Source organism: Arachis duranensis, chromosome 6 (genome assembly GCF_000817695.3).
Source record: "Arachis duranensis cultivar V14167 chromosome 6, aradu.V14167.gnm2.J7QH, whole genome shotgun sequence".
NCBI classification, from domain to species: Eukaryota; Viridiplantae; Streptophyta; class Magnoliopsida; order Fabales; family Fabaceae; genus Arachis; species Arachis duranensis.
The window spans coordinates 5984165-5997112 of NC_029777.3; the positions used below are offsets into that span (position 1 = coordinate 5984165).

Genomic DNA, 12948 nt, shown 5'->3' on the forward strand with positions numbered 1-12948 from the left:
ATCCCCATCCATCACTGTCTCTTCCCACCCACCATAACCTCCATCACCATCACCTCAGCACCGCCACAGCCACCTTTCTTCACCACAACCTCCGGCGACAACCTACACCGCCGCGCCCCTTTCTCTTCTTCTTCCCCTCTTCTCACCTCCGCTGAGCCCAGAAACCACAGCGCCATCTCCTCCTCTCCACCAAAACCCTGAGCGGCAGCGACCACCTTCTCCATTTCTGGGTCTCCTCTCGTCTGCCACCAAACAGCCGCGACACCCAACCTTCTCCGCAGCGTCCTTACGGCGTTTCAACCCGTCACCACTCCCCTGTCCGAACCCTAGCTCCGCCAACCATCACCGTCGGCCTCTACGAGCCACCGCAACCCTCTTCCCTTTTCTCCCCTTTGCGTGTTCTCTGTCTTCCTCAGCCACACCAACGAACCGGCCACCTTCTCCTCCCTCTCTCTCACTGGCCGAACCGCCGCACTGTCGACGAGCCACAGCGACACCGATGATGAGCCCCTTTCCCCTCTTCTTCTTCCTTCTTTGTCATCCCGTCTCACCCTGTCTCACCATCGCGAACCAGCCTAGCACCGTCGCAATTCCAGCCCCGTTTTCCGTTCTCCCATGGAACGACCAGAACATGGTGCAGCCCCTGTGTCTTCCATCCCCTTCGTTTTTCTCTGTTTCATGGCTGCGTTCACTCTCCGCTGCTGCAATTGAAGCAGTGCCACTACCAGGCCGCCGCTTCTGCCCCGGCCAATTTAGCCATCATATTCCCTTCACCTGTTCATTCTCTGCTTTTCAGGTTTCTATTTTCATTTGTTGAGTTCTGTTTCTTTCATTGTATTGCTTTTAGTTCATTTTGCTTAATTTGGTTAGTTAGAAATGCATGTTAGTTGCTTAGGTTGTTAGATAATCTGAGTTGGATAGTGGATTTAGGTTTATTTTGATTCATGCTGCTGTTTTCACTATTTTGATTCAGGCTGCTGATTGAAAATTTTAGCTTGTCTGATGCTGCTGGGAGCTTTGGGGGGGTGGGAGTGCCACGTAGGTTTGGAAACCCACGAACTAAGTTCAGATCCAAGGCAGGGCACTTTTGTTAGACAGACAGCATCTATCATGGGTACAAGATTAGTTTCGATTTTTCATGGGTACAAATGTCATCGTTTTCATCTTTCATGGGTACAAATGGTCATTTATTATTTTTATTATTATCTAGAAGAAAGTTATAATAAAAGAAGGAAAAGTCTAGAAAGCCAGCAATTTTATTAAATTCTGATCGGTATGTAACTAACAAAAAAAAGTAAATAATTTAACATTATTGAATAAAATCTCATACAATTAAAAACATTATTGATAATTATTTAATAACTATAAATTATAAAAGTTACTGTCCCTAACACTTCTCATAAAAAAAGGATTTCTTTTAAAGAAAAATAATTCAATTTTGACCAAAAAATTAAAATAAGACGAAATAAAATATTTTAGATAAAAATAAGATGCTTCAAACATTAGAAATAATATTATAACTTAACTCAAACCGGAAGAATTAAAACAGTAGTAATTTATCCTTTTAAAATTAATTAAAATATAAGTATGGTTATGGAGGTAGTTAAAGGTGATTTATAAATGTGATGTGACCTTATTAGGAGTTTAGACTGCGTTTGTTTTTGAGAACAGGACACGACACTAAAAATAGGATAGAATAAGACACATGGACAGAGACACAAATTTTATGTTTTTGTATTTTATTTGATAATAAACTAGAACAAATTATGAAAATCTAATTTATTTTCATTCAAAAAATTTGAGATGAAAAATGTAATAATAAAAAGGTAAATTCTACCCAACTCCTCTAAAATAACATGTAAGTTACCCTTCATGATGTGTCACATTTTAATTGGTTATTATCTTAACTATAGTTAGGTTATTTTGTAATTTATTATTTTAGATGGGTAATTGTATAATTTCTTAAAATATTAAAATTCTACCCGGTAAGCAGCGCTGACTTAGTTGCACGCAATCTCTTTTTACAGTGCATCATTCCTTAATGAGTCGTTGAATTTCTATGGCTTGTAACTTTCCCGTTCTTCCCAGTATAGTCAGCGCCGACTTTATTGCTATCTACTATCCTCTCACTCAATCCCCTTTTTTTGTCATGGATCACTCCTTACCAACATAATTAATGGTTAATTCGGTTATTAAATTTTTTTCATTAAAAATAATATATGGAATATATATTCATATGTAAAATATAATATAATAAAATAAATCTATTCTGAGTACTTAAAAGTATAATTAAAATCAGGAATATATAAATATAATAATAAAATTTGTACTCTAAACAAGTAAATATATCTTTTATCATACATAAATTATTTAAAAAATATAAATTATTAAAATTAATAACACAAATTTAAAATGATAAAATTCAACATTTTTACAAGTATTTTTTATAGTATTTTTATTCTTTTAATTTTTAATTTATTAATATTTTATTATTTAATTAATGATTAAACAAATTATTTTTATGAAAAATTATTTTTTGTATAATCTTAAAGAAGAGACCAATATAACAGTTTAAAAATTAATGTAAAAATGATATTTTAAATAAAAAATAGTTAATATTATAGTTTTTAAACCCCTCAGGTATCTCTAAGTTTCAATACCTTAAAAACCTGCTTAATCCTTTGCTGACTTAGGCATCGGAGTGTCTTTGCAGGTACCACCCCCCATTCTTTCACACACACAAGTCGGACGGAGGTTCCCGAGTTGCAGATCCACTTGAAGCTTCATTCTTTATACGTTTGGGCCAACCAACGCCATCTAGCCCATTAATCTCCGGTTACCCACCGTAATAAATATATATTCCATCATGTAATTAAATAAAGATATATTTTTAATGAAAAAATTTAATAACTGAACTAACCATTAATGATGTTGATGTTGGTAAGGAGTGATTCATGAGTTATGGCAAAAAAAAAAGGATTGAGTGAGAGGACAAAAGATAGAAATGAAGTCGGCGCTGGGAAGAACGGGAAGTTACGAGTCATGAGAATTCAATGACCCGTTAAGGAATGATGCACTGTAGAAAGAGATTGCGTGAGAACGTGTTTCAATTAACGGGGTAGAATTTTAATATTTTAAAAAATTATACAATTACCTATCTAAAATAATAAATTACAAAATAACCCAATTATAGTTAAGATAATAATCAATTAAAATGTGACACATCATGAAGGATAACTTACATATTGTTTTAGAGAGGGCTGGTAAAATTCACCTCTCTATATATATATATAGACTCTGGTTGGAGTAGCTTTTTCTTTATCGTTAGCTCAAAATAAAAAATCATTAACTCAAAGATTAGTCTAACTTTTCAATTATTCATATAAAATACATATCAAAATACAAAATATATATTAAAAATAACTTAAACGATATATATATCCATACACAAATACACTGACATTTGATATTGAAATTCGTTGATGGAATTAAAATTGTCTTTTTGTTATGATAACCTTCAAGCCATGCTTCATAAGAAGCACAATGGAATGAGCTGGGGTAGTAGGATGATTTTCCACAACTTGTATACGATAATTGCGCAAAATAGTAGATGCCACCATTTTCATTTGAATAAAAGACAAGTCTTTACCCAAGCATGTCCTTGGACCTGCATTAAACTAATAAACTTATAAGATGGAACGTGTATTGTTTCTCCTTTTTCAGATATCCATCTCTCTGGCTTGAACTCCAAGCAATCTTTTCCCCAAATCTCTTCAAACCTTCCCATTGCATAAGTAAACAACAAAATAATTGAATTTGGATTAACATAATGACCACTCGGAAGTGTGTCACGTTTCAATGATTGTTTACGTTCAATAGGAACAGGTGGAAATAGCCTCAAACCTTCACATAGAGCACCATGTAGGTAAACTAGCTTCTTCACATCCTCCATCCCTAAAATTTTGCATTTTTCTCGGACAGCAGCGCCAAAAACCTTTTCGATTTCTTCAAGAATTTTGGCCTCGACTAATGGGTGTGTAGCAACAAGCCAAAAGAACCATGTAAGACCCGAAGTTATGGTATCTCTTCCAGCTACAAAAAGATTGAATGCAGCATCTCTTAGAAACTTATCATCATGGACCATTTTGCCCTTTTCTTCACCCATCATCATCATAGNNATTATAATCTAATAAAAAAATAATATTTGATTACTAAAAACTTAAAAGATAGAAACAAAAGAGAAATTTAAATCACTTTTGTTTCTATATTTATATACACATACTGTAAGGCAGTAAGATACATCTTTTTCTTTATATAAATTTGAATATTTTCTAAATTTAAAAGTTTTTCGATGAACAAAAATATTTTTTCATAGAATTTTTTTTCTAAATTTAAAAAGATCTGTAGCATCAAATCACTACTATCTAGCAACTATAAAGGAAACCAAAAGTATCCCTATAAAATAGAAAAAAAAAAATCACGAAGCGATTATTAAAATCAGAAACATAGAGCTAATTTACTCAAGTCCGATAACAGCCTCCGGTGACAATTGTAGACGAAGACAAAAATAAAATAAAATAAACTAGAAATAAAAAAAATAGAAACAGAATTCAGAGAAAAAGACTAAAATCAAAAAAGAAAAAAGAGAGGAAGAGAAAGTGGAAGAAAAATAAAGGAAAGAATAAGAAAAAAGGAGTTTTTATTTTCGGATCTAATCAAACTAGAGACCGAAAAAAATACGAAAAACTAAGGGAAAAATATTGAGAGAAGAGAAGAAGAACAAAGAAAGTAGGTCGGGTGAAAAAGAACAAAGGAGAGGGAGGAGAAGTTTGGAGGTTGAGAAGAAAAAACGATGGAGGGCTGTCGTTACTAAGGTTGGAGCGGCGACGACAACCCTCAAAGCAAAAGTCTTCTAGAATTTTTTTTGTACGGGAGAAAGAGAACACTTCACCCACTATTTTATGTTCAAAGTAATGTTTGGTTTAGTTACTATGTTGGTCTTATAGTTTTATTAAATTTTTAATTAAATTTCTATACTTTTTGTCTTTTCAATTGAGTTCATATATTGCTTTTAACTTTGTAATTAGGTTATTTTTATGTTAAAAATATTAAAATTAATAGAATATTTCTTCTAAAATATATGCGGTCAAAGATCTAATTAAGTTTTGAATTATGAATATCTTCAATTTGTGAAAACATATTAGTTAACTCTAACATTTTTTACACTAAAAATTATCTAATTATAAAATTAAAAGTAGTATAGAAACTCAATTAAAAAATATAAAAATTTAATTACAAATTTAATAAAACTATAAGACCAACAGAATAACCAAACATTTTTTATTATTTATATATTATACATAACACAAATAAAAGTGGCAATTGATATGCCTGTCTAGTCCTACCAAAATCTGTTCCTTAAGCCCCGTTTGGTTCATGTCCATGTCCATTAGAGACATGGACACAGTGGAACGTGTATACTGTTTGTTTGTTGAGACACAAAATTTTGATGGATACGGTTACACATAGATGTACATAAAATGCATGTATTTTGTGTATCTCCTTCAAGTTGTAACACTGAGACATTAACTCATGAGACACAATTTTTTTCAATTTTATCCATAGTAATTTTTTAAAATTTCAATTTTATCCTTTACCCTATCTTCATAACTGTCCTTCTTCTTTTCCAATTCATTCTACCTTCCAACCTCTGTTCTACCACTGCCTTCTCCTTTCACTATTGTCACCGCGACCACTACCGGCATTGCCACTGCCTCCTTCCTTTGTCCACCTCTCTTCCTCTCTTTTGCCTTCTCTCTCTTCTTCCGCTGTCGTCCTCATCTCTCTTTCAGCGTTGTTGCCGTCACCATCGTTGTGCCGCCTCCCTGTTGCCTTCCATCATCCCCGTCGTCGTACCTGTTGGGAATAAGACACCATTCCCCCTTGAGAAAACACCTTTGACAGAAAAATAAAATAGATACAATCACAACACAAGAATTTAACGTGGAAACTCTAATTACCGGAGAAAAAACCACGGCTGTTGTCAAATGACAACCAGAGAATATCACTATGTGAAAATTGTTACAACACATAGACTTCTTTCTCTCACCGGCACCCCAGTACACCCACACTCTCTCAAAGCAAATATCTAACTACACCTCACAACACTCTCTAATCAAAGAGTACAGAGGAAAAGAAAAATAAGATACAAGCTTAAAGTGTTTCTGACTGGTGCAAAAACAAATGGAGAACTTAGCCTCATATTTATAGCCTAGGCCACCGACTCCATTTGCTATCCTAAGCAATGTGGGACTAATTCAACCAAATCCTAACAATCTCCACCTTGATTGAAATAGTCACACATCTTCAGCTTCCATTGTCAACACCGACAATCTTTTGCTGCCATTCTCTATACCGACAATCATAGTTCAGAGAACTATCATACTCCACCATGAAAGTATACTCACTTGGAATTAGACCACTCCAAGCATTTCTAGACCACTCCAAGTATTTTGCCTTGGTACAAATCGAAACCTTGCTGAAAATTCATGGTGCAACTTCCAAATTGGCTTTTCCTGGAAGTTCTTCAGCCATCGACCTAACTCCGCCACACACCTTGCATCTCAACGCCAACCAATGCTCGTGTGCAATTGTGGACCCAATTGCTATAACTCATCCTTATCCATGGCAGTACGGTAATACCATGAGGATACTTCTTGTCTTCTAGAGAACATCATCTTCATACCAGAGATCTTCTCCTTCAACGCCTTGTGCAAACCTGATTGTATCAACACATCCTTGACTTGTATTTGCCACAAGCCAAAATTGATTCTTCCATCAAATTTCTCTATTTCAAGCTTCACAGCACTTGAATATCCTGACATTGTTGCAACCGTATACTGGAATAGTATAACTTAATTGTAGACCGTGCACTAGGAAGGGTCCCCAGGAAAGAGAGGTGGGTCACAATGGACACACTTAAATACTAGGTCTTTTCTTAGCCAGAACCTTTCCAAACTGCACTCTCACAGTGTCACACTGCCTTCTAGCAACAATAACAACAACCAAAGATCAACCTCAAGCCACAGGACAAAATTCTTTTCTGATGTGGAAGTTCAGACTAGGCTGCAACCACAGAGCATACTAAGAATAAATCCCACCGAACCGAAGCTCTGATACCACTTGTTGGGAATAAGACACCATTCCCCCTTGAGAAAACACCTTTGACAGAAAAATAAAATAGATACAATCACAACACAAGAATTTAACGTGGAAACTCCAATTACCGGAGAAAAAACCACGGCCGTTGTCAAATGACAACCAGAGAATATCACTATGTGAAAATTGTTACAACACATAGACTTTTTTCTCTCTAACACCGGCACCCCAGTACACCCACACTCTCTCAAAGCAAATATCTAACTACACCTCACAACACTCTCTAATCAAAGAGTACAGAGGAAAAGAAAAATCAGATACAAGCTTAAAGTGTTTCTGACTGGTGCAAAAACAAATGGAGAACTTAGCCTCATATTTATAGCCTAGGCCACCCACTCCATTTGCTATCCTAAGCAATGTGGGACTAATTCAACCAAATCCTAACAGTGGATTGATAGGTTAATCCTCATCTTTCATTTAATGATATTTCATAGTTCTTTAGATTGAGGCTGCAAAATTAATGGCAGTGATGGTAGAAAGCAATGTTGGTAGTAGTGTTGCAGTGATAGGAGTAAATATGATATTTGATTGAGATCAATATGTCTTGTACATCATTACCAAACATAGCAAAAAAAATTGTGTATTATGTGTCTATGTCTTACTGTGTATTTGTGTCTATGTATTTATGTCTTAAAGACACTATCCAAATACTGCCAAATGGATTAGTCCATCCTATTTAAATATGTAGTTCCAAAAGTACACTCTCATTTCGCAACGAAATAAAAACTTAAAATAAAATTTATAAAATAAAAATTGAGCTTTTTTTTAGGAATTAAATTGATTTTTTTAGTTTAACCTAAATCGAAACTAAAAAAATTAGATGAATTGCAAAAAAATAAAGTGATTTTTTTACAAAATTCAATAACTCGTAATTAAAAACTATTCTAAACAACATAAAATTAATATCTAAATCTATCTTTTTTGGTTGGCTAAATGGATCCATCCAATTGACTAAAGTTTATTTGCTATCCATAATCACAAGGTTAAACACTAATTTTACAGAACTAATTTAAATTGAGTAGTTAATTTATTTGTGTGCTTAAGTAAATGTTGACGGATTAAATCTAACTTTGTATATGCATCAATTCATTGACCAACGATAAATTCTTGAATGAAATTTAGATTTTCAATAATTAGTCTTTGAGTTGTTGGACTAGTAAATATCACAAAAAAAAAACTAATTTTATCGTTAAAGGAGATTTAGAAAAAAGGGAAAGGAAAATACATAGCGACACTAATTGAATTTGATTAAACGAGTTGTCCCTTGATATTGGTAGGTTTAGAATCCCCTTTACCTTTATGCCATCAACCTCACCTTTGGGTGTATGGTGTTTAAGCTCTTTCTTGCATAGCCTCTAAATATTGAAGGCACATGTTATGCAACTTTGATGTATCCTCTCATGTAAACAAAATAATAATAATAAACAATAAGTAGTAAACACTACACAATGCAATTTCCCAAAAGAGAAAACAAAAAACTAACAACGCGTATGTACTAACCAGAGATTTTGGAGATTCCTTCCTTGTTTTGTCTTGTCATGTCTACTTCCTTTTCTTTAATCTTTATTGGACCAATTGCTGGATTCTTGTAACATAAACCAGAAAAAACAAAATCATCAGTTAGTGATATGCCATGCTTAAAGGTAAAGACATATTTTCGATCTATAGTGTTATTGAATGAACAACTTTTGCAATACATGATTGATAATGATGGATTGGTGATCGACCAAGTATTTTGGTAATAAGTAAAGGTTCTAAAGTGAACTTTCCTAAGATACCAATAATGCATGTGTTCCTTCTGATGCTTCTCACTTCAATTCACAATTATCACCTAGCTCATATTCTTCTTTAATAACTTAGTTTTTGCATCCTTGAATATATTTTTTTCTGTAAAATACTCTGTTTCCGATTCAAACTTATTGGTAATTAATGCAAGTAGTTTATAATTTTAGTTTCAAATGTTTGATCAATTTTAAAAGTATTTGGAAAGTAGAAAAAGAAAGTTTTTTTTCTAAAATAAAATTAAAAATTTTATTATTTTCTCAAATACGATTTTTGGACTTTAATTCTTCAAATACGTTTTTTTTTTTATTTGGACAAGTTTGCCTTACTAAAAAGAATCAGTTAAAACCCTATTGAATAAGCCCGTAGCATAAAAAGAAATGCAACATACGGGACAATTTATATTACTAACAACCGAATAATACTGTCCCTTTTTTCAAAGGAGATTAGAAATATTTAAAGTGAAAAATTTGATAAAATAAAAAAATTAAATTACTTTTAAATCAACATATAAGTGTAATTTTATTAATTTTTTCAGTTTAAAAGAGTTTTTTATGAACAATAACCTTGTTTTCAGTGCCAAAGAACTATAATTTAAATAACATAACTGTTCCTATCCTGACCCAATGATAAAAGTCCAGACCCAAATAAAAGGCCTAATCCGAAAGATTAAGCCTAGCTAAGCACCGACCTTCATATAAGAAGTCGGTGTCGACTACGACTTACGCTAAAGAAGTCGGACATGAGATTAGCTGGCAGATAAACGCTCATTCAAATGAGTAACCGCCCCTAAAATCTCTCTACCCGCTTCATCAAGCCATATCTTAACCTCCCTAAGATAAAGGGACGGTTAACACCCAAAAGATACGGCACTACTCCAACGGTGGTTATTGGCTCACCACTATAAATACACTGACACCCCTCAGGTACCACCCCCTCTCCTCGTACAAACAAGTCGGACGGAGTCACCCGAGTTGCACATTCATTCGGAAATCTCTTCCTCCACACCTTTGGGCCAACCAACGTCATCCATTCTATTAATCTCCGGTTACCCACCGTAACATTGGCGCCGTTGCTGGGGACCCAAGAGATCATCCATCGATGGCGGACAGATCCCACGAAGAAGGCCATGTGGAGACAGATTCTGAACAAGAGAATCTGGACAGAGGCAGTAACGATGCGGACCTCGCCCTCCACCAGGAAGTTGACAATCAGCATAGAGAAGGCACCTCCGGAGTAAAGAACCCGAAGGTAAATTCCTCAGAATGGCGCGAATCAGAAAAAGGAGGACCATCCCATGTAACTGAACTCATGGGGTTAGTCCACAGCCGCCTGGAACAGTTAGAACAAGAGCGGGAGCGGCAAAAGGAAACTGAAAAGTACCTAAAAGAGGAGATGGAACGGCGAAAAGAGTTAGAAAGAAAACTCTTAAAGCTGGAATCTTCCCTAAAAAATCGCAACTCCCGTGACGAACAGGAAGAGCCACCATTAGGGGGAGAGGATCCCTTTAGCGAGGACATAATGAGGGCTAAAGTTCCGAGGAACTTCAAAAGCCCTGATATGGACCTCTACGATGGAACTACGGATCCAAAGCATCATCTGAGCAATTTCAAAAGTCGGATGTACCTGGCTGATGCTTCCGACGCTACGCGATGCAAGGCCTTCCCGACCACTTTATCGAAAGCAGCAATGGAGTGGTTCGATAGCCTCCCCCCGAGGTCGGTTACTAGCTTTGAAGACCTCTCAAGGAAGTTTTTGATGAGGTTCTCAATCCAGAAAGACAAGGTGAAACATGCGCCGAGCCTCCTGGGAATAAAGCAGGAGGTCGGAGAATCCCTACGAGCCTATATGAAAAGGTTCAACAAAGCATGTTTGGAGATCCAAGACCTGCCCACCGAGGCAGTCATAATGGGGCTAGTCAATGGGCTCAGAGAAGGTCCCTTCTCACAGTCCATATCTAAAAGACACCCCGTTTCTCTAAGTGATGTACAAGAAATAGCTGAAAAGTACATCAATATGGAGGAAAATGCCAAATTGAGAGACCTGAGTTGGAGACCTGGACCCCCTCCCTCAACTAAAGAGAGGGAAAGGGAAGCTAAGAAAAAGGAAGAACTCGGTCTCGAGAGGTCAAGGAAATATCACTCTTATACTCCCCTAAAAGTTTCCATAGTGGATGTATACAGAGAGATTTGCAACACTGAAAGATTGCCACCCCCTAGACCCATTAAGAATAAAAAAGGGGGGAGCCACAACGATTATTGCGAGTACCATAAAATATATGGTCACTCCACAAACGACTGCTACGACCTCAAGAATGTGATAGAAAAGCTGGCTAGAGAAGGTCGGCTTGATAAGGTCGGACAGTCATGAAAAGAGAAAGCGAGATGATAGGGATAGAAGAGACCCACCACCGCAGACCCTAGAGAGACATATCCATATGATCTCAGGAGGATTTGCGGGAGGGGGACTCACCAAATCCTCTCGCAAAAGACATCTCAAAAGAGTCTACCAAGTCGGGGAAGAGTCACCCGACCTTCCTACCATTTCATTCACAAAAGAAGATGGGCAAGGAATAATCCCTGGACACGATGATCCAGTGGTAATAACTATGATCCTAGAAAATGCCCATCTCCACAGAACCCTAGTAGACCAAGGAAGCTCGGCGGACATTCTTTTCAAGCCCACTTTCGACAAGCTAGGGTTAGATGAGAAAGAGTTAAAAGCCTATCCCGACACCCTATATGGATTAGGGGACACGCCAATAAAACCACTGGGATTTTTGCCCCTCCACACCACTTTTGAAAAAGGGAAAAAATCAAAGACTCTGAGCATAGACTTCATAGTCATAGATGTAGGGTCAGCATACAATGCTTTGATCGGCAGAGCTACCCTTAATCGACTCAGAGCGGTGGTATCCACTCCCCACCTCTGCATGAAATTCCCGACCTCAACGGGAATAGCAACGGTAAAGGGAGATCAAAAGTTGGCAAGGAAATGCTACAATGAAAGCCTAAATCTGAGAGGAAACAAGAAAATGCTACAACGAAAGCCTAAATCTGAGAGGAAAGGGCAAAGAAGTTCACACAATAGAGCTCGGCGGCGCAAGGGCCAGAGAAGAGCTGCGACCACAACCGGGAGGAAGAACCGAGGAGATACAGGTCGGTAACGAGGAAGGAAAAAACACTTATATAGGAGCCAACCTAGGGGAAACTCTAAAACAAGGGCTGGCTGAACTCCTAAAAGATAATTCCGGCCTCTTCGCACTACAACAAATATGGCCTTTAGCAACGCCAAATTTCGTAACGCCTTAAAACCGTTCTCTTAGATAGGTTTAGACAACGGTTTTTTAAAGTGTTACTGTTAAATTCAGTTTTTCATCAATTTCTAGCAATAAAATAAAATCGTTCTCTTTGATTATTTTAAAGAACGGTTTTATAACCGTTACCATGATTTGGCTTTAAACAACGGTTTTTTATTGTTGTTTAAAGAATTGTACAAAAGAAACGCATTAAAACCGTTGCCAAAATGCTACACTTTAAAACCGTTCCATTAGATGGTCTTAGACAACGATTTTTATAGTGTTGTTGTTAAAGTTCATTTTTTCATTATGCTATAGTAACAAAATAAAACCGTTCTCTTTGACTATTTTAAAGAACGGTTTTACAACCATTACAACAATTATTTATGAAACAACTATTTTCTAATATTATTTAAATAATTGTACAAATTAAACAATACTAATAAAAATAATTTCAAATAAGTATATAAATTGAAACTATTTTTTCTATAAATACTGAATTTATAAAATACTCAAAAACTATTGTTATAGATAAATAACAAATATTATTTTAAAAAAATAAAACTAAAATAAATTTATTATAAATATTATATATTATTATAAATATATAAAAAATATTATATTTTGAACACATAAGGCTAAAATAAATT

At 35.7% G+C, this 12948-nt stretch overlaps 1 protein-coding gene across 1 annotated transcript; it reads right to left on the minus strand.

The window, feature by feature from the left end:
• Nucleotides 1–537: 537 nt before the first annotated feature.
• On the minus strand, nt 538–4144 carry LOC127748413 (alkane hydroxylase MAH1-like). Its single transcript, XM_052262916.1, has 2 exons — nt 3650–4144; nt 538–738 (listed from the first exon to the last, which is right to left on the minus strand). The coding sequence occupies exons 1-2, from the start codon at nt 4142–4144 to the stop codon at nt 538–540; spliced, it is 696 nt and encodes a 231-aa protein (XP_052118876.1).
• Between the last annotated feature and the right edge of the window lie 8804 nt (nt 4145–12948).

Coding starts and splice junctions, on each gene's coding strand:
- LOC127748413 (XM_052262916.1), bottom strand. CDS start 4,144: ATGGTCCATGATGATAAGTTTCTAAGAGATGCTGCATTCAATCTTTTT. Junction 739..3,649: donor AGGTCCAAGGACATGCTTGG/GTAAAGACTTGT, acceptor TGGCCGGGGCAG/AAGCGGCGGCCTGGTAGTGG.